This window comes from Antechinus flavipes, chromosome 4 (assembly GCF_016432865.1).
Source record: "Antechinus flavipes isolate AdamAnt ecotype Samford, QLD, Australia chromosome 4, AdamAnt_v2, whole genome shotgun sequence".
Classification (NCBI taxonomy): Eukaryota; Metazoa; Chordata; class Mammalia; order Dasyuromorphia; family Dasyuridae; genus Antechinus; species Antechinus flavipes.
The window spans coordinates 421570922-421598650 of record NC_067401.1 but is presented as its reverse complement, the minus strand read 5'-3'; the positions used below and the strand labels follow the sequence as shown (position 1 = coordinate 421598650).

The window sequence follows — 27729 nt, the reverse complement described above, 5'->3', positions numbered from 1 at the left end:
CGCTGATGGAGAGACCAAGGAGATCCCAGTGGAGAGGGACAAGACCACCACTCTGCTGACTGGCTTGAGACCAGGCGTAGATTATACTGTCTACGTCTGGGCTGAGAAAGGGAACCAAGAGAGCAAGAAAGCTAATACCAAAGCCCCGACAGGTAACAGAACTGTTACTGCTCACATTAGGTCACACTTTTATTCCCATTATGTGCTAAAAAAAAAAAAAAAAAAAAGCTGTAGCTAATGAGTATTATTAACCCAATTTAAAAACAAGCAAACTGAGCCTGAGAGGTAAAATAATGTGTCCAGGATCACAAAACTATTAAACGATAGAGATATTTTATACCCATGTTCTCTAAGTGCAATGTAGTTCTGTGGTCTTTTCACTACCCTTGGTTGTCAATGGGAACAAATTTGTCTCCACCATTTTCTGATTCATAAATGGCCACCTGGTGGCCAGTTTTAAGATTTTTTGCTGACTGGTGTTGATGATAACAAGTTTGGATTACTTATTGTTTAATAGTGTTGAAGGTCTGAGAAAAACAGCAAAGGCCACAGTATTATGTTCAGATAGCCTCTAAGTCTTTATATGAATTTATATGAATGAATGATATTTTATATTAATAACCCCTGTTTCAGAGATTTCTTAAACTTTTACTAAAGTTTTCTTATTGAGACACTTGTATACAATGTCTAGGATTCTTACAAAATAGAAGGTAAGGATTTCCACAAAAAAGTTCTACATAAAATCAGCCATTAAGTAAATTAATAATTTAATTTAATTATTATTGGTTTATTATGATATTATCATCAATATTAATTATTATCAATTAATAAAAAATAATAATATAATATTATTAATGGTTGGTTTTATTAAGTAAATTAATAAGCATTTATTAAGTATCTATTATGTGCTAGGCTCTGGCATACCTCCTGGCTGTGACCCTGAGCAAGTAATTTAATCTATTTGCCTCAGTTTTCTCATGTAAAATGAGCTAGAGAAGGAAAAGGCAAACCCCTGAAGTATCTTTGCCAAGTAAAATCCCAAAAAGGGTTATGAAGAATTGGACTTGACTGAAAAATGTGCCATGCATTGTGCTAGAGCCTGGGTATATAAACACAATGAATGAAATATTCCTCTTCTCAAAGAGCTTACATTCTAATGAGAGTGACATTAAACCCATGTGTATAAATGAATAATAAATATAAGGAGAATAAATGAATACAAGTTGTTAAATATAAGATAGTGTGGGAGGGAGAATAGCAATAGTTTGTTGGGGAAGGATCAAGAAAAGTTTCATGCAGAAGGTAGTGCTTGCTGCCTCAGCTTTCTCATCTATAAAATAGGGATAATGATAATAATAACACCTACCTTCCAGGGTGGTTGTGAGGATCAAATGAGATAATAATTATAAAGCATAGTGTATGGCACATAGTAAGTGCTATGTAAATATTAGCCCTAATAATATTTTGACAAAAAAGAGGACTCCCATGAGATAGAGGTAAGAAAGGAGTATATTTCAGAGATGGAGCAGGAGATAGGAGGGACCACATATGGTATATGGCTAGATTGCAGGATGTCGGAGGTGAAATAATATCCAAAGAGACTGAACGTACAGATTGGAGCTAGGTTATGGTGGTCTTTAAATAAGAATTATATGCCCTGGATGGCATGGGAGAGATCAATTTAACCAGTGGTATTGCTGGATGAAAAGGTTACTCTGGAGAAACTGTTCTGCCCGCGATTTGGGGAGTTATAAATCTATTCCCTTAGCTCCCTTCCCCACTCCCAATCCCCAAAAGCAATAACATCATTGGCTAAAGAGTGCTTTGATGATAAGATCCCTCCAGCTCTCGTGTCCTGTAATTATTAAGTCCTGTATTTCTGGAAGCTTGCTATTTCTACCCATACTCATAAGAATGAATTGTGACTTTGCCTAATTTTGTGCTAATGCTCATCCTTCTCCAAACATTCTTCTTAAAGTAATTGATGACCCCAAGAACCTGATAACTGACCAGGTGACAGAGGACACAGCCGCTATATCCTGGGACCCGGTCCGGGCCGTCATAGACAGGTACATGGTACGCTACTCATCCGCTGATGGAGAGACCAAGGAGATCCCAGTGGGGAAAGACAAGACCAGCACCATCCTGACCGGTCTGAGACCCGGTGTGGATTACTCTGTTTATGTCTGGGCTGAGAAAGGGAAACAAGAGAGCAAAAAAGCCAACACGAAAGCCCCAACAGGTAACCCCGAGTAACAATATCATTACAAAGAACAGTTCATTTTTGTATTAACTTTCAGAGTGCTTTCTTAATAACAGTCCTGTAAAAGGAATTCAAGTATTATTGTCTTTGTTTTATAGAAGGAGCAATTATAAACATAGAGAATAAATAATTTTCTAAGGACCATGTTTTAGTAAGTAGCAATCTAATGATTTCAAATGTAATTAGGTAATATAATGGGTAGAGTCCTGGATCTGGAGATCTGAGTTCAAACATAGTCTCAGACAATTAATAAGCTGTGCAACCCTGGAGAAGTCCCTTAATCTATTTCTCAATATCTTGATTTGTAAAATGATATAATAATAACGCCTACTTCCCAGGGTTATTATGGGGATAAAATGAGATTATATTCATAAAGTTCTTCGCAAACCTTAAAACACCATATAAATGCTATTTTATTATTGTTATTAATTCATTTCCTCTAACTCCAAATTAAGCACTCTTTCCACTACTTTATGATGTCAAGATAGTAAAACATAAACTAGCTTATTTATTCAGAAATATCTAGCTGATGTTAACTTGTAAGAGTATTTCTATCTTAGAAGACATAGCAATGGGATGGTCATGTGCTATAGGGAAGGAAGGATGGTGCTAGACCTAAAACCTATTAGGACAAGGGATTAGGGACTCTTTCTCCCACTAAGGGGGCCAAGTTCTAGACTCACAGGGACCATATTCCTTACAGAAGAAGGTTAGGTTCTAAAGGGATGATCTTCTGGCCTCTAGTTCTTTATATTACTACCCAGAGCCTGAGAGAAAAATCATCCAGAGTTTATGTATTACTCATGGTCTAGGGTCTGCCTCAAAGAGATATGGTTCCTTTTAGAAAGATACTCAATGTACTACTTGTATCAGATATTGGACAGCTATTTATTTCTTTTACTACAACAGAGATACTTATTACACAGAAAATTCCTAAATATGCATTGACAGAGATTTAAAATGAAAGTATATAAAACTTGTCTGTTATATCTGCCTATTATACTTGTTTGGCAGATAGGTATTTAAAATATCAAAACATGAAGTAATTTGAGGTACCCTTCTATCATCGATGAGTTTCCTTTGGAACCTACATTTTGAGGAAATGCCTAAGCCTGCCAAACTCACTCCTTCACTCCTTTCCTGGCTCTGTTCCTGACTTTCTGTACTTCTTCTCTACCCTGTCCCCTTTTAATCTCCTTTTTAAAAAAATTTATTTTCCCCAGGTCCATCTAAAAAAACAATCTAAAAAATGTACATTCATTTTTAAAAACATTTCTTTTCTTATTTTCCATTTTTCTTATATTCCCTTTAAATATTTCCTTTATTAACACATTTCCAGTGTTGGAAGAGAAAAATTAGAATAAAAGGGAAAAACCACAAGACAAAAAAAAAAAAGAAAAAAAAAGAATGAACATAGCATGTGTTGATTTATATTCAGTCTCTATAGTTCTCTTTCTGGATGCAGAAATAATTTTCCATCCAAAGTTTATTGGAATTACCTTGGATCATTGAACTGTTGAGAAAAACCAAGTCTGTCAGTTGATCATTATACAATCTTACCGTGACTGTGTACAATATATTCTTGGTTCTGCTTGTAATCCTTTATAAATTGTCATCCAAATCCATATCGCTCTTTATATATCATAATCCAAAGAGAACGTATTCTTTTTGAGGGCAGGAACTGTCTTGCTTTTCTTGCTTGTATTTTTTATGCCTAGCACTTAGTAATGCTTGATAAATGCTTGTCAATGAACTTAGAACATTCCCACTTTTGTCTATACTGAGCTATGTCCTCAAAGTCCATATTTCTAGGGATACAGGGTTCCTCCTCCTGGCTTTGATCACCTTCTCTTTGGAGATGTCGAAGCTATAGGGAGCACCTCTTGCTTCACTTGCTCTTCACTTGGACTTCTTAATGACTCCAGACCTCCACAAGGGAGCCAGCAGTGTTGGGAATATCCATCTCAGAATGCACTGAAGACAACAAAAAAAAGGTCTCAGGCTTACCTAGATAGTTCATGTTCTTCCTGCCACCTATGTGCAAAACCTTCTAGAGGTGGAGAAAGAGGGAAAAATTCCTCTCCATCTCTCTTCCTTTCTCTGGTCATAAGAAGAGCCCAGGAGTTCTCAGAATTCCAAGCCATGTCTTGGCCTTGAATTCAGATTCTTTAACTTCAGATCTAGTGGTCTCTCCATTAGCTGCCACAAGAGAATAGAGAAGTTTGTCACTGTTGTTGTTTTAGCATTTATTTGTGATACATCTGGACATTTCTTACTACACAATGGTTTCATTATAAAATCAATTTGAAATTGCTCTGCAGCTGTTATATAATTAACCTCAGTTTTTGATTTGTTTATTTTAGAATTGGTATTCTATTTTCTTAGGAGTCATATTTTCAGGTATAGGATGGAACTAGACTAAAAAATGAATTTGCTTCTCCCTTAAAATTCTACAAAGTAGCCAAACCTGGAAGCACATAGGGACCAATCAGAATCTTTAGCAAGGGAACTGATCATCTGAAGGATGCTCTGTCTGGGAGCAGTACTAATGCTCATCCTTCTCCAAACATTCTTCTTAAAGTAATTGATGACTCCTCTGTGGTACTCCTCTGATTCCCCCCATTATTACAGGTATGTTGGAAAAAGCACTAGATTTAGCATCAGACAACTTAACTTCAAAGTCTAGTCCTGCTAATCACTACCTGTAATACTAAATACTAAATACTGCCCCAGGCAGGTCATTTAATTTCTCAGGACCTTAATTTCTTCCCTTGCAAAATGAGAAAATAGGATTAGAGATTCCACCAGGTACCACTGAACTCTAAATCATATCATACCATGATTCTGTTTTATGGTATCAAGGTAATGTGGCTTGAAGGTGCAATAAGGTGTGTGTGTGTGTGTGTGTGTGTGTGTGTGTGTGTGTGTGTGTGAGAGAGAGAGAGAGAGAGAGAGAGAGAGAGAGAGAGAGAGAGAGAGAGAGAGAGAGAACATTTCATATTGATAGTGGACCTTTATGGGATTTGTCCATTTTTTTCCCTAGAGTCTAGTTATTGAGCTACTTGTAACACTTGTAATTTCCTAAACTTTTATTAAAAGATACACAGAGCTCTTTAGAGAAGAAACCATAAATGAATTAAGTGAATGACTTGGACATCTCACTAGAAGCCAGTCTAATCAGGTTTTTTTTTTTTTGGTGGTTTTAATTGTTGCTGCAAAGAGAAACCCAATTCCCTCAAATCTGAGAAATTGCAAGATTAGAGATGTCCCAAAGAATGAACTTAACAATAATAAACCTTATAGATTGAGAACCAGGTATTTCCAGTTCTACAGAATCCCCTAGGTGGCTATGAGAGGGATAACTTTATTATTATGCAGAAGGAAAGGGAGATGATGATGGTCTTAGAAACTTTTCTTTTTCACTTAAACTTGAAAAGATGGATTGGGACAATAGTCAACTTGGTACTAATACTTATTCTTTTCCAAACATTCTTCTTAAAGAAATTGATGACCCTAAGAACCTGATAACTGAAAGGGTGACAGAGGATACAGCCACCATATCCTGGGACCCAGTCCAGGCTGTCATAGACAGGTACAAGGTACGCTACACATCCGCTGATGGGGAGACCAAGGAGATCCCAGTGGGGAAGGACAAGACCAGCACCATCCTGACTGGTCTGAGACCAGGAGAGGATTACTCTGTTTATGTCTGGGCTGTGAAAGGAGACCGGGAGAGCAAGAAAGCCAACACAAAAGCCCCAACAGGTAATAGTTCACATATTTACATTGACTTTATGGTTCATGGAGGGCTTTCTGGATAACAATCCTGTGAGGTAAATAATGCAAATATGATGATCTCTGTTTTATAGAAGAGACACTTGAGTACAGAGTAAGTCCTTTTCCAAAGATCGTTATCCAGTAAGCCTTGAATTCAGATTCTTTAACTTCAGATCTAGTGGTCTCTCCATTAGCTGCCACAAGAGAATAGAGAAGTTTGTCACTGTTGTTGTTTTAGCATTTATTTGTGATACATCTGGACATTTCTTACTACACAATTGTTTCATTATAAAATCAATTTGAAATTGCTCTGCAGCTGTTATATAATTAACCTCAGTTTTTGATTTGTTTATTTTAGAATTGGTATTCTATTTTCTTAGGAGTCATATTTTCAGGTATAGGATGGAACTAGACTAAAAAAGCAAACTAAGTTGGATTTTAGTGGTTATCTAGTCCAGTTACCTCAGTTTATAGATATAGATAGGGAAACTGAGACTCAATGAAATTCAATAACTTGCTCAATGTCAAACATATGGTAAGTACCAGATCTGGAATTCAAACTCAAGTTCTTTGATTACAAATTCAATGTTTTTTCCAGATACCACACTGAGTCTCTCTATTTTTTTTACTCTAGTCAGAAGGTGAATCTAACAGAAAATATACTGGATATGGAGCCAGAATTTAGATGATGAAATATTGAAAATATCAAAATATTGAAAGCAGTGATTGTTTTGGGCCTTTCTTTGTGTCCATCCTATAGTCAATGCTTGATAAATGTATGTCTGACTAACAGAGTTGCTCTGTGATGTAGGAGGAGTGATGTCATCCCTCTTAGTTCTGATGTGCTCATTCATAAAACAGGATGACTGAATTAGATCACTTCTGAATACCCTTCTTAACTCTCAAAGTTTACTTTTCTCTCTACTTTCATAAGCAATTAAAATTTTCCTAGTAAGGTTGTCTATATCACCTCTCCCAATTAAGAATTAGTTTGAGAGGCAATATGAGGGAACTTAATTGCTACTCTCAGAATCAGGAAATGAAGACAACAAGCATTTATTAATGTACCCGTGTACCAGGCATTAGGTTAACTGCTGATGATCCAAAAAAGAAAAAGAAAAAGGACAAAAAAAAGTATTTGGCTTAAACAAGTTTATAATTTAATTGGGGATGGGGAAGCAAGATGCAAATAGCTATGCACAAATAAGATATACTGTATATTAGAAAACTAGAGAACCAAGAAATATGAAAGATGCAGAAGATGGAATTTTAGTGGAGACTTAAAGAAAGACTTAAAAAAAGCTGGGGAACACAGGAGATAGGGAAATAGGAGAGAATTCCAGGCATGGGGATCAGCCTGTGAAAAAGATAGAGTTCAGAGGTGGAGCATCATGTGTGAGTAGCAATATAAGGAGGCTAAAGTTGTGGATTATGTGCAGGACAGTAAGATACAAAAAGACTGCAAAGGTAGGAAGAAGCCAGGTTACAAAAGTCTTTAAATATTAAACAGAAGATTTATATTTGCTATTGGAGGTGGTGGTTTTTTCTAGCATAGAGGAGTGAGAGAGAGCTACTTCTGATACATCTTTTACAGGAAGCCTTTCTCAGTCCCTCTTAATTCTAATTCCTTCCTGCTGTTTCTATTTCTATCATATATAGATATATAGAAATATATTTCTATTATATATAGATATATAGAAATATATTTCTATATATAAATATATAGAAATATATTTCTATCATATATAGATATATAGAAATATATTTCTATTATATATAGATATATAGAAACATATTTCTATTATATAGAGATATATAGAAATATCTATTTCTAATATATATATATATGCTTGTAGATTTTTTTTGCATGTTGTCTCTCCCATTCAATTGTAAGCTCCTTTGATGACACGGATTTTTTTTTTACCTCTTTTTGTATCCCCAATCTTTTAACACAGTGTCTGGCACATAGTAGGTACTTAATAAAGATTGATTGAGTACAAATGCTGAGAAACACTGAGTAAATCATTTAACTTCTTATTGTTTCAGGTAAAGCTCTAGGACTATAGATTACTGAGGAGATGACTAATTGCATTGGTAGAGAGAATTTCTTTGTCAGCAATTTACTATATTAGTGAAATTCACAGATCTGGTTTAAAAAATACTTTATTAATAAAAAAGCATTGTTATTTTAAAATGCATTGCATCATGTAAAGGTCAGTTTTGACAAACAGGTAGATCAGACTCCTAAATTAAAGAAGCACTTTGACAAAGGTAATACTCTCACAAGCTTTTCAGATGATTTTTCCTTATTGAGGGTCGGAAGAGACATACCAGTCAATGATAGCTTTGCAAGCTGATGTCAGTCAGGAGCATCAGAATCCTGATTCAAGAGGAATTGGAAATATATGTGTAACAGGATAACTGGAGGATCTGCTGCACAGAGCATTTCTCACTGAGCTGACCATATAATCTATCTCCTTTGATGGGGCATATGGCTTGCTAAACCTAGCAACAAGGAGATACTGTGGTCAGAGTACTGAACTTAGAGTCAAAAGATCTGAGTTCAAATCCAAGCTTAGACATTTATTTAGCTTTGTGACTGCTTAACCTTTGCTGCCTCAGTTTCTTCAACTGCAAAATACAGGAAAAATATGTTTGTTTTGAGGGCAAAAATGCTAAAATTTGTAAGATACTTTATAATTATTAAAATGTTATGTAAATGCTAGCTATTATTTAATAGCATGTGCCATAAGTAACTCCTGGTTAGTTCTCATGTATCCCCATGACTTAGAGGAAAATTGTAACTAGGGTAATGGAGCTGACCATGTGCATTGACTTCTTGTTAAGGATCACAGATTTATTTTTTTGGGATGACAAAGCAATTTCTTATTGGATTTCCTGACCATAGGTTGTACCAGAGGGGATTATGGTAAAAAGCTTGTAAATTGGTCATTCTGTAGATTTTGGTTAGAGAAAGCCAGTTTTTAGCTTCCATTGTAGCCTCTTTATTGCTATACATGTTACATACACTTAGGAAATGTTTTGAGTAAAATATGGCATACCAAATCATTCCTTCTAAGGAATAATGTCTTGCCTCACTATTCATTTATCTACATTAATTATCATTTGTAAAGGTAGTTGAAATGACTACATTACCTGTATCATGGCCTATGCAGTGACCATATGGAGATATAACCTAAGTAACTTCCCTAATAATAAAAAGAAAATAGAAAGACTCATTAATCCTTTGCCATCACAAAGGCAAAATACAGCAAATAAACAAATTTTTGTTATATTTCTCTTATTGAAAAATTTATTGGGGCAATGAAGTTAATGCTTGGAGACTGTCATGTGCAGAAAGAATTATAATTTGAGAAATTACTATACCTCTCTCTCCTTTGCATCTAGAAGTATTCTAGTAATGAACATTCCTAAGAAGGGAGAAATCTTTTATTCTTCATACCTTAATTTACTCATTGGGCTTTGGCTGATTTTTAGAAATTATTATGATGTACAGTGCCTTTAGGCATAATATTATATAGTTTCCCTGTTTGTTTTCTGGTTTTATCTGAAAGCTGTCTAAAACCATGATTGCTACTCCTGCTGTTTTGGATCCTGTCAAGTCATAATAAGTTATACTCCAACCCTTCATTTTAACAGTGAGAATTTTTATGTTTTAAGTGTGTTTTCTTGCATGCTGTAAAAATTATTAGGTTTTGGTTTTTAATTCATTCTGCCACACTCTTCCTTACTTTATGGATAGATTTATCCTATTAATATTCATAGTTGGGATTAAGTATATTTTATCTTTATCAAATGTTGCTATGATCTTTTTTTTTTTGTTCCCCTTGCTCTCCTTCAGCTCATTCAAAAGAAAGAAATCTTTACTTTGAGCTTTTGTTATTGTTTGATTGTGTATGACCTTTCAAAACCCCATTTGGGTTTTCTTGGCAAAGATACTGGAGTAGTTTGCTATTTCCATATTCACCCCATTTTTAGAGGAGGAAACTGAGACAAACAGGATAAAATGACCAGCCTAGCTAGTGTCTGAAGTCAGATTTGAACTCAGGAAGATGAGACTTCTTGACTCCAACCTCAGGATTCTATTCACCATTTAACTGCTACTAGGTACTCAGATTTTGTATGATATAACAAATTATTTCATCTATTTGGAGCTTACCTTATCAGTGAGTATCTTTGGATTTATTGATTACTATACTACTATATTTATTTGCTTCTGTGTAGTGCACATAATTTATTCCACTGATCAACCCCTCTATTTTTAACCAGTACTGAATAATTTTGATGATTACTGCTTAGCTGATATCAGATATTCTGATATTCTGACATTCTGAGATTCCTGATATATTCTGATGTAATATTTCTGATATTCTAATTACCCAGTTCCAGTGATATCAAAACTGAAAAAGAGGGATTATATACTGCTGCTGCTGCTGCTACTATCACTGCTAATTCAGTGACTCCCCTATCACCCTAGTATAATCACTTTTCCCTGATGATCTTCCAGGTCATGAATTAAAATATTGGACTAAAATCTAATAAGAAAATTTGCTAAAGATAAAAGGTTTTACAGTTGGATTAAACAGACCAACAAACTTCATAGGTACAAAACTGGGGAAGTCTGGCCAGACAGCTTTTTTATCTGAAAAGGATGGTTTTAATGGATTGCAAAGTCAATTAGTCATTAGTTTGATATGGTAGCCATGAAAGTGAATATAATATTAAATGCCATAAAAGAGATATAGTATTCAAAACCAGAAAGGTAATGGAGAAGGACAGGGAGCAAGAATTTCTTGAAGTGCCTGTCATGTTTCAGGTACATTACAAATATTTGATTCTAATAACAAACCCCTGAAATTATCCTCATTTTACAGTATATTGGTATATTGTATACATTTGAGGAAACTGAGGTAAACAGAGGTTAAAGGACTTGCTTTGGTTCAGACTGAATTTAAGGTCTGAGATCTTCTGGACTTCAGGCCCAGGGGTGCCTGATAGTTCCATATGTATTTTGGCCCAATCAAATTACTTGTAGAGTACTGTTTTAGTCATGAGGGCCATATTGACAAACTAGGATGTCTAGAAAAAGGCATCCAGGAAGGAAGGAGGTGGGAAGATTTAAATAAAATTTAAAAAATTTAAATAAAAAATTAAAATAAAAAAAAAGATAAGACCATAATGGCTATCTTTAAGTATGTGAAGGACTGAAAAGTGAGAAAGAGATCAGCATGAGCTCAAAAGATAAAACAAGGGGAAAATGGTTTAAGCTGTAAAGAAGCAATTTTATGTTAGGAAATTTCCTAACAATCAGGGCAAAAAGTGAAATGGGTTGCCATAGGTGGTCATGTTCTCCCCTTCACTGGAGTCCTCAAGCAAAGATGAATACCTCTTGCTTGTGTTATAGATAAGTGCCTATAGTTTTATTCTTTTTTGAAAAATTTTTCTTGCATTATCTTATCCCATATTATTTCTTATTGCATGAGGACCTTTTCTTTACTTCCTCAGTTCCAAAAGATATGCTCTGATTTTTTAATGGGAATTTTCTTCTGTTCAACATTTTAGTTATTCTTTCACTTTATTTGGCACATTTCTAGCTATTTTTAAGGTGAGGAGGAAGCGAGAGACTTATATACAAGTCATCTTGCTGGAAATTCTTAATTTGTTTATTCAGATATTCTCAGCTGGCCTTAAATAGTAAGACTGAACTACTTCTGTGGTAGAAGAGTTATTCCTCAAGTGATCCATTCTTCTCTTCTTTGAGAAGCTATTTAGTCTAAATGAATAAATTTAAAATAGACCTAGGAAAAGGGGACCAGGAAATAACTCTTCCATGAACTCCTTCAGGTATCTATGAAAGGAACAGCTTGAAAATTGGGCAGAAAGTGGCTAAGATGAAAGTCCTAGAGACTTGCTATACCTCCACCAATACTCATGAAGATTATTTGGTGCCGATGTTTATTTTTTCCCCAAATTTTTTCTTAAAGAAATTGATGACCCAAAGAACCTGATAACTGATCAGGTGACAGAGGACACAGCCACCATATCCTGGGACCCAGTCCAGGCTGTCATAGACAGGTACATGGTACGCTATATATCCGCTGATGGAGAGACCAAGGAGATCCCAGTGGGGAAGGACAAGACCAACACCATCCTGACCGGTCTGAGACCAGGCGTGGATTACTCTGTTTATGTCTGGGCTGTGAAAGGAGATCGAGAGAGCAAGAAAGCCAACACAAAAGCCCCAACAGGTGATGGATCATAAGATGAAAACCTTAGAGATTACAAAGTAGACCTATAAGGGGAAAAAGGATACAAGCATTTATTAAACAGCTACTATGTACTGTCCTAAGTGCTTTATGCCAGGGTTCCTTAATTTTTTTTCCATTAGTGATCCTTTTTAACCTGAGAAACTTTTATATGACCCCACATAATAAATTAATAAATTTTTACCCATCTCTAATCATAATGTCATGACTGCCACGTTCTGTTACATGACTCTATATGGGGAAATTATGATTTATTATCATTAAATGTTTGATTTGTTTAACTATTTTATATTGTATATTATATACCTATTTTATATACCCTGGAGTCATATAAAAATTTTTCGGACTAAAAGAGATTGCAAATGGAAAAAGTTTAAGAATCCCTGCTTTGTAGAATATCATTTGATCCTCATAACAACATTGAGAGGTTAAGGCTATTATTAAATGCATTTTATAGTTGAGAAAAACTGAGGTTTTGAGAGGTTAAGAGACTAGTAAGAGTCTGAGGTCAATTTGAACCCAGGGCTTCCAGACTTGAGGCTCAGTCCCTATCCACCTAGCTGCTTTCTAGCTGGTTTATCCAAGCCTTTTTCTTTAAAAGTGATACAGAATGATATTGTATGAGCAACAGCAATATTTCCTTTTCCCTCATTATATATAGCCCACATTTCTAATTCCATCCATTTCTTTTAAATGGAGTTTTTGTATGAGTAAGGTCCCAATGAATACAAATAGTGAATCTTGTGTAGTGAAAGAATTATTTCAATTCCATTGGGCTAGAAGCAATGACCATATTTTACTTACTTATAACTTGGAATAGCACAAATATGAATACATGAGACCTTTTAATGATATTTATCATTTGTATTAATTGAGACTTAGTAGTAGCATTCTCTAAATCATGATTGGGCAAAAATTTCTGTGACTCTTGTTTTGATTCTATCTCCTCCTTTTGTCTTAGACTATACTTCTGGGTCTTCCCCTGAACAAATGAGTGGGAAAAGAGAATATAAAATCAAGAAGCACTTGCTACAACAGTAGCTGCAATAAAACTCAAGTTAAAAATCTGAATGACAACAGGTTTTTTCAGGGGAACATGCCTGTGATAGATATATATGTCACTTGAATTAAAAACCTTTTAGAATTCTGGTGTGTGATAAGATGGGAAATGATGTGGGATGTGTCTCTTTAGTGAGATTTAATGAGAAAGTAGTGCTATACTGAGGGACTGTAACCAGAAATTCTCTCACCTGGGGCACAAGTGAAGAACAGAATCTAGCCAGGGAAATCAGTCACATTGGTAAGGGGATGGTTCATATGATAGGAAGTCTAATCTTTGTCCTTAAGTGGGTAGAAAGAAAACTTGGTCTGTGAGAGGGGCAAACCAATATATAAAATAGTCACCAAAAGGTGGAAGAAGGTCCCTACTAATAGGAAACGGGTACCTCTTATGTCTGGGTCGTGGTGCAGACTCCTGATCACTGGAATGATTTATGCTTCTGCATATACACCATTGTGAATAGTAATTTCTAACACCTTACTCACCTGCCAAATGACATGTGTCTCTGTGCTGTTCCTTAAACAAGACACTCTATCTTCATGAGACATTTTCACTGCCGGTCCTTCCATGCCTGGAAGACTATCCTTCCTTATTTCTACCTCTCAGCTTACTTCAGGTCCCAGTTAAAATCTTATCTTAATAATATAATAATTATAGTAAGCTTTTCCTGATCCCCCTTAATATGTGTGCCTTTCCTCTATTGATTAGTTCCAATTTATTCTATTTCTGTTGTTTATATGTTAATGTTTTCATGTTGTCTGGCCAATTTGTCTGTAATATAGTGCATGTAAATGGGAATATGTATAATCAACCTGAGAATACCAGCTTGTAAGGGGCTTTAAATGCTAAATAATAGTATTTGAGTTTTATCCTAGAGGCAGTAAGGAGCCACTGAAAGTTATAATTCAGAGTAGTGAAATGCACAGATATCTCTACAGATATCATTTTATCAGCTGTGTGGCAATGGATTGGAGAGGGAAGAGATTAGTTGCAAGGAAACTGATTAGGAGGCTACTAGAATAACTTGAAGTAAGGAGATGGCTATGTGGATAGAAAGAGATGGATGCAAGACATACTGAAAAGTAGAATGTATAAGACTTTGTAACTGATTTGTAAAATGAAAGTGAAGAGTTAAAGATGACAAATTCTGAAAAGGGGTGATTGAAAGAATGGTGGGGATCTGGCACCTATAGCCAAAATAGTAAAGTTGAGAGAGGGATTGGATTATGAGGGGAAGATAATGAATTCTGATCTTAAATTTTGTGCTTTTTCTAATATAGCATTCTCTCTTCCTGTAAAACTGATCAATAATTTGGAGAGATGTGCTCCCACCCAGGGCAAATGAGATAATTTGAAAATAATATGACAAGACAGAATAAAATGCTTGCAAGAAAGTCCTGAAATTGTTCCAGACCAAGATAAATGCACTTCAGATCATATATTTTGTTGTATTAATCGTTCTGTATTTTTCTTTCAGAGATTGATAGCCCTAGAAACCTAGTGACTGACCAAGTGACAGAAGACACAGCCACTATATCCTGGGATCCAGTCCAGGCTGTCATAGACAGGTACATGGTGCGTTACACCTCAGCTGATGGAGAGACCAAGGAGATCCCAGTGGGGAAGGACAAAACTACTACTATTCTAACAGGCTTAAAGCCAGGCATGGAGTACAGTGTTTATGTCTGGGCTATGAAGGAAGACCAGGAGAGCAAGAAAGCCAGCACTAAAGCTCTTACAGGTAATAGGAAAGGAGAGAAACAGAAACCAATTCACTGACTCAGAGATTGTCAGCTGACATTAAACTCTGACTGATATAACTATGATATGATATTAAACTATTATTGTTGCTTGATGATGATGGTATCAAAGTACTGAGGACTCAATCTGGGATGGTTTTATATTAGAATTCTTCAGATGAAATAACAAAATGGTGGTAGTCCTGTGCTGTCCAATGACTCAGATGAAACTTTTTTACAAGACCTCTTGATTTAAAGAAATATGATGGTAGCATCTTGTGTTTTTTTAAATTATTATTTTACCTTTAAATGCTCTTGGGAGACTAGGAAAAAAACTTTCTTGGGTTTTGTTTATTGAGCCACATAAAATAACATTTCAGGATCCTTATCAAATTATATTCTCTTTGAAGAAGGACTATGAAAATAATATCCACTATACCCCTGTGATTTTGTAAGGTAGAGTTTGCTTCTACAATATTTTAAAGATAATGAAACTGGATCTCAGATAAGAGTGATGAATGATTTATTTTCAGAGAAATACCATAGTTCATGGGGGAGCTTGTGCCTCCCCATGGTACCAGTCTACAATCTTTTAAGGCAAGAGGTAGGTATGATGTAAAATAAGTTTTGATGTAGGATGAAGGACAGTAGACAGATGAGGGAAAATTAAGGGGAATAAAGTATTAATAGAAATTGTAGAAGTAGTAGGGATACCATGATTGTATCTATAAGGAGAAAATAATACATCTGAATAGGAAATTTAAGAAGGGAAAGAAAATTAGCTGGCATTGGGAAAAGAGAATTATTTCTTTAGTATTTATCATTCATCCATCTTCATGTCTTCCTATTTTTCTGTGGAAATTTCTGTTTTTAAATGAGGAGACTATTGTTTTAATTTAAGCTGCTTCTGCTCTGTGTCTGTATGCATGTGTGGGACATGTACATGCACCTGTAGTGTATATGTCCACACAGGTGTGTGTGTATATATATATATACATACATGGAAAAAAAGGTAAAGACGAAGTTAACTGAGGGAATCTAGCAGAAATTAGTTTTGTCAAAAACCTCAGATACCATTATATAGATCTGTTGCAATAGAAAGACTCATTTTATAGAGATATAGAGAGGGTGTGCTGGAACCTACTCAAACTGAGCAGTGAAAGCCAATTGTCAAATTCCTGTTATGAACACTTAGATCTCAGAAATCTGCAAATTCTACAAATAAGAGTTTGATTTATTATTTTGTTGATAGTTTAGACTTCAGAAAGCAATGAAGGAAAAATTAATAATGTGAATTAAATTAAAAAAGCATATTGATTTTATCTCTCTGGAGAGTCAATTGTTAAACATTTACTAGAACAATATTGCATTTAAGTAAGGAAAAGCAACATGACAGAATAGAAGTAACACTAGACTCGTAGTCACATGATTTTGTGCAACCTTGGGCAGTGAACCCACTGGGACCTCTATTACTTTCTTCATCTAAGATTAGTTAATAGTTCAATAAATATTTATTATGAGCCAGGCACTATGCTAAGAAATGGAGATAAAAATATGGAAAAGCTTATAATCAATCGTATGTGGGAGGAACTCTTTGTTCCATGCCATAATCAGAGGACCAGAAGCTACTGATAAGGTATGAATACTAAGATTCATGTGATCTTACAGGATGATAAGATTCCTGATATTGAGGTTATGGGGGTATGATGGAGATATCCAAAGGAGTGTTTAGGTGGGGCAATGTATAAAATGTTTAAAAATCTATAAAATGAGAGGTCTATATTAAATAATCTTTCTAATGTCTCTCCCAACCCTAAAGCAATCTCCAATTCTAAGTAAGCACCTGGAAGTTATAGCAGAAGCTGTTTAATCAGTGATTTTGTGGCTCAAAATGTTGCTCAGAAGACCCCTTTCCTCTCACTTTTTGATTGTTCTACTGTGCTTATTTATTAAAAGGGCTTTTTCTTTTTTTCCTTTTAAAATGGAAGCTATAAAGGAGAGAGAAAAATGCTCATTAAATGAAAAATAAAATTACATTTATAAAATAAAAATAAAAAATAAAATTATATTTAAAAATAAAAATAAAAAAATAAAAGGCACATGAAGAAAGACTATCTGCATTAAGAGAAAAGACTGATAAATAGGAGAAGTTTTGTGTCTAATAGTAACTATCTCTAGGGTGGGAGACTAGAGGGAAAAAGGAAAAAAAAAGAAATTTACAAGCTAATTTTGTTATATATTTGAAAGCAATAGCAAGTTGTACACAGTAGATTTCTTTTTATTGTACTATTTTAGGGAAAAACTTTATTCCATAAATTAAAAATAAAATAAATCTCAAAAATAAAAAAAAATAAAATTAATTAAGTGCTGCTATTGATTAAAAAACAGTGAATTTGGGATAAACCTGGGGAGTGGGAACTGAGTGCTACCTGCTCCTTTAGCTCCCTCAGGTGGTCATGAAGAAAATAACTTATTGTGTTAAGCATGGTGACCCCCTGATCATTTAAGCTTGCTCTTTCCAGACCTGAGAAGAGGATGGGAATAAATTGATGATAATGGGCTTCTTGAAGCCAATATTTACCCTTTTCTGAATTTTTTTTCTTGAAGAAATTGATGATCCCAAGAACTTGATGACTAACCAGGTGACAGAAGACACAGCCACTATATCCTGGGACCCGGTCCAGGCTGTCATAGACAGGTACATGGTACGCTACACATCCGCTGATGGAGAGACCAAGGAGATCCCAGTGGGGAAGGACAAGACCAGCACCATCCTGACCGGTCTGAGACCCGGCGTGGATTACTCTGTTTATGTCTGGGCTGTGAAGGGAGACCGGGAGAGCAAAAAAGCCAACACGAAAGCATTGACAGGTAATAAGGAACCCATTGTTAAGTTACCTAGAGGAAGAAAAGAAGCCTTTTCTTTTCTTTCTTTTTTTCTTATTTTCTCTATGAATTCTAAAAGTTTATGTGGGTTAGGGAGAAGGAAATGAAGCATTCTCCCTCTAATTTTTTTTTCTGGTAGCTAGGTGGTCTTCTTGCACTGTATATTTGTTTTTTATGTGTTGTAGACCTCAAATGATGAGCAGAAAATCTCAGAGTACAGACCTCAGAGAATCCTAGTTCATGTACAACAGTCTCTGAATAATTCTTCCTTTGGGTTGTGTGTGCCAAATCATGTACGTGCTAACTATGTACATATATAGAAGGGTTCTTGACTCTGAGAAGAATCTGTGATTTTTGTCGACAAAGGAAACTTCTTGTGTCAGACCCTCCCTGATGCTGGTAGCAATCATTTTTTTATTATTAATAGATTTTTATTTACAAGTTATATGCATGGGTAATTTTATAGCATTGACAATTGCCAAACCTTTTGTTTCAATTTTTCCCTTCCTTCCCCCCCCCCCCCCAACATGGTAGGATGACCAATACATGTTAAATATGTTAAAGTATAAATTAAATATAAAATAAGTATACATGTCCAAACTGTTGTTTTGCTGCACAAAAGAATCAGACTCTGAAATAATGTACAATTAGCCTGTGAAGGAAATCAAAAATGCAGGTGGGCATAAATATAGGGATTGGGAATTCTATGTAGTGATTCTTAGTCATCTCCCAGAGTTCTTTCACCGGGTGTAGCTGGTTCAGTTCATTACTGTTCTATTGGAACTGATTTGGTTTATCTCATTGCTAAAGATGGCCAGGTCCATCAGAATTGATCATCATACAGTATCATTGTTGAAGTATATAATGATCTCCTGGTCCTGCTTATTTCACTCAGCATCAGTTCATGTAAGTCTCTCCAGGCCTTTCTGAAATCATCCTGTCGGTCATTTCTTACTGAACAATAATATTCCGTAACATTACAATTTATTCAGCCATTCTCCAATTGATGGGCATCCACTCAGTTTCCAGTTTCTGGCCACTACAAACAGGACTGCCACAAACATTCTTGCACATACAGGTCCCTTTCCCTTCTTTAGTATCTCTGGGGTATAAGCCCAGTAGTTACACTGCAGGATCAAAGGGTATGCGCAGTTTGATAACTTTTTGAGCATAGTTCCAAATTGCTCTCCAGAATGGCTGGATGTGTTCACAATTTCACCAACAATGTATCAGTGTCCCTGTTTTCCCACATCCCCTCCAACATTCCGCATTATCTTTTCCTGTCATTCTAGCCAATCTGACAGGTGTGTAGTGGTATCTCAAAGTTGTCTTAATTTGCATTTCTTTGATTAATAATGACTTGGAGCATCTTTTCATATGGCTAGAAATAGTTTCAATATCTTCATCTGAGAATTGTATGTTCATATCCTTTGACCATTTATCAATTAGAGAATGGCTTGATTTCTTATAATTAGAGTCAGTTCTCTACATATTTTGGAAATGCGGCCTTTATCAGAACCTTTGACTGTAAAAATGTTTTTCCAGTTTGTTGCTTCCCTTCTAATCTTTTCTGATTAGTTTTGTTTCAACAAAAACTTTTCAATTTGATATAATCAAAATTTTCCACTTTGCGATCAGTGATGATCTCTAGTTCTTCTTTGGTCATAAATTCCTTCCTCTTCCACAGGTCTGAGAGGCAAACTATCCTGTGTTCCTCTAATTTATTTATAACTCATTCTTTATGCTTAGGTCATGATTCCATTTTGACCTTATCTTGGTGTACGGTGTTAAGTGTGGGTCAGTGCCTAATTTCTGCCACACTAGTTTCCAATTTCCCCAGCAATTTTTGTCAAACAGTGAGTTCTTGTCCCAAAAGCTGGGGTCTTTGGGTTTGTCAAACACTAGAGTATAAAAGTTATTGACTTTTATCCTTTGAATCTAACCTATTCCATTGATCAACTAATCTGTTTCTTAGCCAATACCAAATGGTTTTGGTGACTGCAGCTTTATAATATAATTTTAGATCTGGTATAGCTAGGCCACCTTCATTTAATTTTTTTCATTAATTCCCTTGAAATTCTTGACCTTTTGTTTTTCTATATGAACTTTGCTGTTATTTTTTCTAGGTCATTAAAATAGTTTTTTGGGAGTCTGATTAGTATAGTGCTAAATAAATAGATTAGTTTAGGTAGTATTGTCATCTTTATGATGCATTTTATATTTTTCCAGTTGGTTAGATCAGACTTAATTTGTGTGGAAAGTGTTTCATAGTTTTGGTCATAAAGTCATAAAGTTCCCTTGGCAGATAGATTCCTAAGTATTTTATACTGTTAGTAGTTACTTTAAATGGAATTTCTCTTTGTAACTCTAACTGTTGGATTTTGTTAGTGATATATAAGAGTGCCGATGACTTATGTGGGTTTATTTTGTATCTTACAACTTTGCTAAAGGTGTGGATTATTTCTAATAACTTTTTTAGTTGAATCTCTGTGGTTCTCTAAGTATACCATCATATCATCAACAAAGAGTGATAATTTGGTTTCCTCATTACCTACTCTAATTCCTTTAATCTCTTTCTCAACTCTTATTGCCAAAGATAGCATTTCTAATACAATATTAAATAGTAATGGTGATAGTGGGCAACCTTGTTTTACTCCTGATCTTATTGGGAATGGTTGCAGTTTGTTCCCATTACATATGATGCTTACTGATGGTTTTAAATAGATGCTGGTAGCAATCATTTAAAAATTACAGACTCAGTTTTAGAACTGGAAGACACCACAGATATCCTGTAACCTAACTCTCTCATTTTATATTTAAGATGAGACCCAGAAAGGTCAGATGTCTTCCTCAAAATCACACATGACAAGTGGCAAAGTTGGGATCACTTAGTAGCTAAGTTTTAGACAGTTGCTTGGTACCAAAACAAAGTTCTATTCTAGTCCTCTGGCTCATATTTATAATTTATTCTTTGGTTAAATTTGAAATGATTATTTTTATCTAATTCCTTTCCCCCATGTTCCATGACCTTGAAAGAAACTCAGAGTACCTCAAGCAGGTTACTTAAATTTCCTTTTCTGTGTTCTCAAAGCCAACCACATTCCTGTATGAGTGGGAAGAATTTGTGTCAATCATGACTGGGATTTGTTTTCAAACTATTTGTGAGCCCCCAGTTTACCAAAACTCATGCCCTGATTCTCAGATCACAGATTTTATCTGTTTGGAAGACAGCATTGTGAAAGAGGAATTGGATTGGGTTCAAGGCCCAAATAGCTATGTGATCTTGAGCGCATCATTTTATATCTAGGTCTATGTATTTTCTTATTTGTCAAATGGGAATAATTATCCACATTCTACCTATATCATAATAGTGATGAAAAAAAGAAGATAATAGAGGTAAAATGTATTGTAACTTTAAAATGTTGCATTAGGGTATACCATTTATTATAATTTTAAACTGTGATTTCATTAGTATAGTTAATCAATATAAATTTATTAAGCGTCATTTATTAAACATCAGGCACTGTGCTAAGTGCTGAGAACTCATATATTGTTACAGAGAGCTCATGAAAGGAAACTCCCCCCCCCATTTCTTTATATTGACTATTTCTCTGTCTATTACAGTCCTTGAGAAATAGTTCAGGGCATTAAGAGATTAAGTGACTTGTGCAGTATTACAGAAGCAGACGTGTCAAAGTTTTGGACTTAAACCAAGTCTTTCCAGCTTTGAGGTTCACCTAGATGATGATAAGGAGGAGGAAGAATAGGAGAAAGAGGAGGAAGTGGGGGGGAAAGGAAAAGGAAAAGAAGGAGAGAGAAAAAAAGGAGGAAGAGGAGGAGGAAAAGGAGAAGAGAAGGAGAATGGGAAGAAGAAGAAGAAGAAGAAGAAGAAGAGAAGAAGAAGAAGAAGAAGAAGAAGAAGAAGAAGAAGAAGAAGAAGAAGAAGAGAAGGAGGAGGAGGACAAGGAAGAGGAGGAAGGACAGGAAGAAGAAGAAGAAGGAGAAAAAGAAGAAGAAAAAAAGAAAAAGGAGGAGGAGGAAAAGAAGGAGAAGGAGAAGGAGGAGGTGGAGAAAAAGAAGGAGGAGGAGAAGGAGGAAAAGGAGGAGAAGGGGAGAAGGAGAGAGAGGAAGAGAACATCTTCCTGCAAGCTATTTAATCTATATCTATCTCAAACAACTTGAAGAATTTCAGAATTAGAAGGAACTTTTGTGGTTCTCGTCCAAATCACACTCTCTAAAAAATCCTCATAACAAGACAACTGACAAGTGATCACTTGCCTTTTTCTTGAAGATCTCCAATGGGAAAACACTTCCCCATCTCCTGAGGTAGCTCTACTTTTCTACTTTTAAGCTCTCATTGCTGGGAAGTTTTTCCTGACTTCAAACTTAAAAGTTGTTCCTTTGCAATTTTTCCTCATTTCTCCTATCCGGGACAACATTGAACATGTCTAACTTATCTTTCACATGACCATGACAGTCTTCTAAGTACTGAAAGACATCTATCATGTTCCCTTCTCCCAAGAATCTTCTCTGCCATGTTAAACCCATTTCTTTAAGTAATTGTCCTGTGGCATGAGGTCAAGTACCATTATTATTCTAGTTATTGCTCTTCAGTTTATCAATGTTCTTCCTAAATTGTGGTCCTAGAAACTAACACAATACTCAATCTTAAAAATTGTTCATTTTTACAATATTGATATTATAGTAGATATTACTCTTCTAATTCTGGTCACTTTTTTCTACATCAGTTATGTAGGTCTTCCCAGTTTCTATGAAATAATCTCTTCATCTCACAGACCATAAAAATATTCCATTCCTTTCATATGCTATAATTTGTTCAGTCACTTCCCAATTGATGAGCAGCTTCTTAGTTTCTGGTTATTTGCCATGTCAAAAGAGTTGCTATAAATATTATTATATGGAAGAACCCCTTTCTCTTTCTCTTAGTTCTTTTATGAATAGCCTAATAATGGTGACACTGGGTTAAATGGTATGTACAGTTTAGTAACTTCTTGAACAAAGTTCCACATTACTTTCCAGAATGTCTCTACCGATTCACAGCTCCACCAATGCATCAATGTGCCAATTTTTCCCACTGCTCCTTCAATGTTGTCATTTTTCTTTATTGTCAATTTTATCACATGTTGGATGTGAAATGGAACCTCAGAATTGTTTTGACTTGCATTTCCCTAATTATTGGTGACTTGAAATATTTCTTCACAAGAGTAATTGGGATTTCTTTTCTTGAGTTCTGCCTTTCAGAGTCTTCTACCATTTATCAATTGAGAAGTATGCTCTAATCTTTTTTCTCCATGATCTGTCCATGATAAAGTTATGCTTAGTTCTCTGTGATGATCCCTTCCTTATTTTTTAGATACTTATACATTATCTTTTAGTAATATATTTTAGGATTTTATTGGGAATTGAAGTCAAGCTCATAAACTTTGCAGATTCAACTTTCTCTTTTATTTATCTTCTAACCTTTAGTGCTGAATTAATGTCTTGAACACAGATGAAAGACTTTGCATTTGTCTTTATTTAGGTTCATTTTATTAATTTTAATCTAGTGTTTTAGCTTATCTTTTTGGATCCTGCCTCTGTCATCTAGTGTGTTGGCTCTCCTTTCAAATTTTGTCCTTTACTCATTTGGTACCTTTAACTAAGTCACTGACAAAGATGTTAACAGCTCAGCATCAAGATTTCTGGGCAATCTATTGCCCAATTGTGGTATTATCAATGATCACTCTTCATATCTGGTCATTTGACCAGTTCTGAGTGAAATATTATCTAGCCTCTATTTCTTTATCTTTTTATGCATCTACAATGAAATACTTTTCTGAAGGCTAGGTAAACCCTATAGAATTTCTCTGATCTACAACTGTTAGTTGCATTAGTACTATGGGATCATTGTTTCTTTTTCTGTCACGAAACTGATGTACTATATTGATGAACTTCTCTGAGCAATCGAATTTTGATAATTTTCCATAAGCCTTCATGACTGACAGTATCAAAGGCCTTGGTCAAATCTACAAATATTGTACACAGACCTCTGTTCTGCATCTGTTCTGAACAATGGACAGTGCTCTTGAGCTTTCCCAGTCATCAATGGAGTGAAATAAAGCTATGTGCTTGCTGCCATGCTTTTTAGAATGATGCTTTCAGCCATGATGTCAAATGCCTTCAACGAGGACAAACAGGAATCAAAGTCAGCTACCCCACTGATGGTAAATTCTTCAACTTGAAAGGCTACGAGCCAGAACTAAAGTGGTGGGATCCTTGATGCATGGTTTTTTGTTTGCAGATGATTGTGCACTCAATGCAACCTCTGAAGCAGAGATGCAACAGCATATGGCTCAGTTCTCTGCTGCTTGTGCTAATTTTGGTCTAACAATTAACACCAAGAAAACACAGGTCCTCTATCAGTCAGCATCATATCATCCATTTCAATAAATGGTGAAATTTTGAATGCTGTGGATAAGTGCACTTTCTTGGCAGTAAACTTTTCAGGGATGTCCACATTGATAATGAGATTGACACATACATTGCTAGACTTAGCTCAATGTTTGGGAAGCTTGGAAGGAAAGTGTGAGAAAGGAGAGGTATTATTAGCCTGACCACCAACTGAAGGTCTATAGAGCCATCGTGCTGATCTCATTGTTGTGTGCCTGTGGACAGTGAACCAGTGCCATGCCAGAAAAGTGAATGGCTTCCATCTGAATTGTTTTAGAAAGATTCTGAAGATCACCTGGCAGGATAAGGTACCAGACTCTCAGGTCCTTTTTCTGGGTGTTCACTCATCATCTCTTTAATAAAGAAATTCTAAAATCTCCCCGAGAAATTCTCTAAGACTTAGCCATGAAGTCATAGCTATGTTGCTATTTGGTGGAGGGAAGTCCTTCATTCTGATAAAATCATAGATCATATACCATGATCTCATTTATTTTTTCATTTCTGTAAGTTAAGAAGATGGCACACAGTTTTGTTCTCATTTTATTTTAGATGGGGAAAGACAAGAAAAAATGTTTTTTTGCTTGGTTCAGAGTCTCAGAACTAGCAACATCTGACACAACATACCCAGCTTGTTGCAATGCTGATTTCTATAACCTGAGTATAAAATGTCAGACTTTAAAAAAGATATTGAATTGAAGAAGCTATTTATTGTCTCATATCACAATGATATCGGTCTCTGAGATTGTTTAGTTCTTTGAACAATCACCTGCCGAAAGAAGATTTGGTTGTACTAATCTGACATTGGATTTTGGACTGAGGTCATAAAGAAAGTTAAGGAGATGCAAAAGGAAGTACAAAATAGTTCAATAATATCTTTACTCTTTTGGGGAGACTTGGGACTGAGAAATGGAGGATGGAAAGCCTCTCAGATATATTACTAACAAATATATGTACAGATTGGTGAAAGAACAATGGATGTAAAGTTAGATAATATGATGGATTTAAATTCCAGCTTTACCACTATTTGTGTGATTTCTGGGGAAATAATTTAACTTTCTAGGACTTCATTTTGCTCCACTTTAAAATGAAGAGATTGGACTGGATGACTGCTAAGGTCTATTCCAACTCTGCGCTCTGTGCTTTACTAATGTAAAATGATGGAGATATACTATCTGACCTTTAAATGATTCATCTCTAGATCATTTGAACTCTGCAACTCTTATTTGCATCACTGTATTCCACAAGAGATTTCATTTAATTTATATTCTCAGTATAACAATCAACATATTCTGAGAGGAACCATTGTTTCAAGGAGTTAACCAAAACAAACTGGATTTTAATGTTAAGGTTTTTATTTTTTAAATTCAGTTTTGATTTCCAAAGCAGGAAATTAGATTCTGTCATATAACAGAAAAAACAGAAGGTATGCTGATCTTCTTACTGGAGAAAATCAGACCAAGTTGATGTTGTAAAAATTCAAAGTGCCCATAAAACTCTAATTTAGAATAATAGTTGTTTGATTCCTATTAAAACACAGTAATTTACTTGTAAGCTGAGACCTTGAATGGAAATTTTTTAGCCTAGAGACATCTTTTGGAGGACTGCTAAATTAAAATAACTTCCGACAAAGATTTTTTTTAAATGGAAATTTCAAGACACATCTTAGGGTTGGTTAAAAAAAATATTGAGATAAATGCTCAAATATTATAATTGAGAATTATACTCCTGCTGAATTTTAGGTTTTCTTCCCTACAGCATAACTCATAACCCATGACTGCATCTGGAGCTTGTATGGAGGAGTATATGGAAGACAGAAAAAAAAAAACCAGAGTTCCTTTTTGTTGTCTGTCTCTCTGTGCTTAGGACTTACTAAGCTCTTAATAAATACATATTTACCTTTTTCTTTCTCTTTCTCTTTGTTTTCATTTTTTTCCTTTATTCATGTCTTCATGCCAAATTGGAACCGAATGACTTTCTAAAACCTGTTTGTGTGTGTATAATACACATGCAAGTATGCATACATATATATATATGTATATACAACCATGTATATACATATATTTATTTTACATATTCTATTTTTCTTTTTATCTCCATTTCTATTTCTTTGCCTTCTCTCTTCCTCCTCATTCCTTGTTTTCATTTTTCTTTTCATTTAAATAATAATAATTAACCAAATCTTTATTAACAGCTATTGACCCTCCCAGAAACCTCCGTGCATCTGATGTGACACAGTCTAGTGGTGTTGTGACCTGGATGCCACCTTCTGCTCAGATTGATGGCTATATTCTAACTTATCAAGCTCCAGATGGCACCAGCAAGGTACTTGATTTTTTATATCTTTTTTTTTTCTGTCTTTCCTTTGTTCACCTGTATTTAAAGTACCTGAGCTCAGTTGGTCATCTTGTTGATCACTGGGCAATGTGACAATATGATTTAAAATATATATATATATATGTAGTGTCCACTCTGAGTGTCCACTCTGAGCAGAATTGCCATGTTAGACTTGGTCATTCTGAAGAGGATCCCATTTTACTGTCCTTCCTTTGCTCACCTGTATTTAAAGTACATGAGCTCAGTTGGTCATCTTGTTGATCACTGGACCATGAGACAATATGATAAATCTATCTATCTATCTATCTATCTATCTATCTATCTATCTATCTAGTATCCACTCTGAGTGTCCACTCTGAGCAGAGTTACCATGCTAGACTTGGTCATTCTGAAGAGGATCCCATTTTACTGAAATAGTAGAAGGCAAGTGCCATGTCACAACTCTCGGAGAGTGACAATTTAATGATTTCTGGATAGATATCCAATTTAGATGAATGATAGCTACTGTGCTAGCTTCCAGTTTTAACCTGGCTAGGGTAAACGAATCTCAGGGGGCAGTAATATTTGAGACCATATTTCCCACAATATTTTGCTCTTTGACTGCCTTTGAGATCTTCTTGTCAAAATAAGACCTAATAATAAAAACTTCCCTCTAAAAAATAGTTGTGGTAAACATTCTACTCTTCACCCAAAAGATTATCTTTTTCACTCTAAATATATTTGATTCAATTCAATTCAATTTGATTTCATTCAATTTGGTTCACTTCTATGTAATATTCCTTAAATTACCAGGCACTAGGGATAAAAGACAAAAAAAATGAAACGATCATATCCTTTAAGAAATTAACCATTAATTATCCTCAGATTGAACATGTTTAGAATTAGAAAATGGAATTAGAAATGTAGAAAATTAGAAAAATTAGGATTTATTGC

General features: G+C 35.1%; 1 protein-coding gene across 1 annotated transcript in view; it reads left to right on the top strand.

Moving 5' to 3' along the window:
• TNN (tenascin N) overlaps window positions 1-27729 on the top strand; it is a 76391-nt gene that overhangs the window by 27430 nt on the left and 21232 nt on the right. The window contains 7 exon segments of the mRNA XM_051998920.1: window positions 3-152; window positions 1979-2242; window positions 5765-6028; window positions 12046-12309; window positions 14865-15128; window positions 17734-17997; window positions 26654-26784. Of these exon segments, the coding sequence (XP_051854880.1) occupies window positions 3-152; window positions 1979-2242; window positions 5765-6028; window positions 12046-12309; window positions 14865-15128; window positions 17734-17997; window positions 26654-26784 (1601 nt within the window).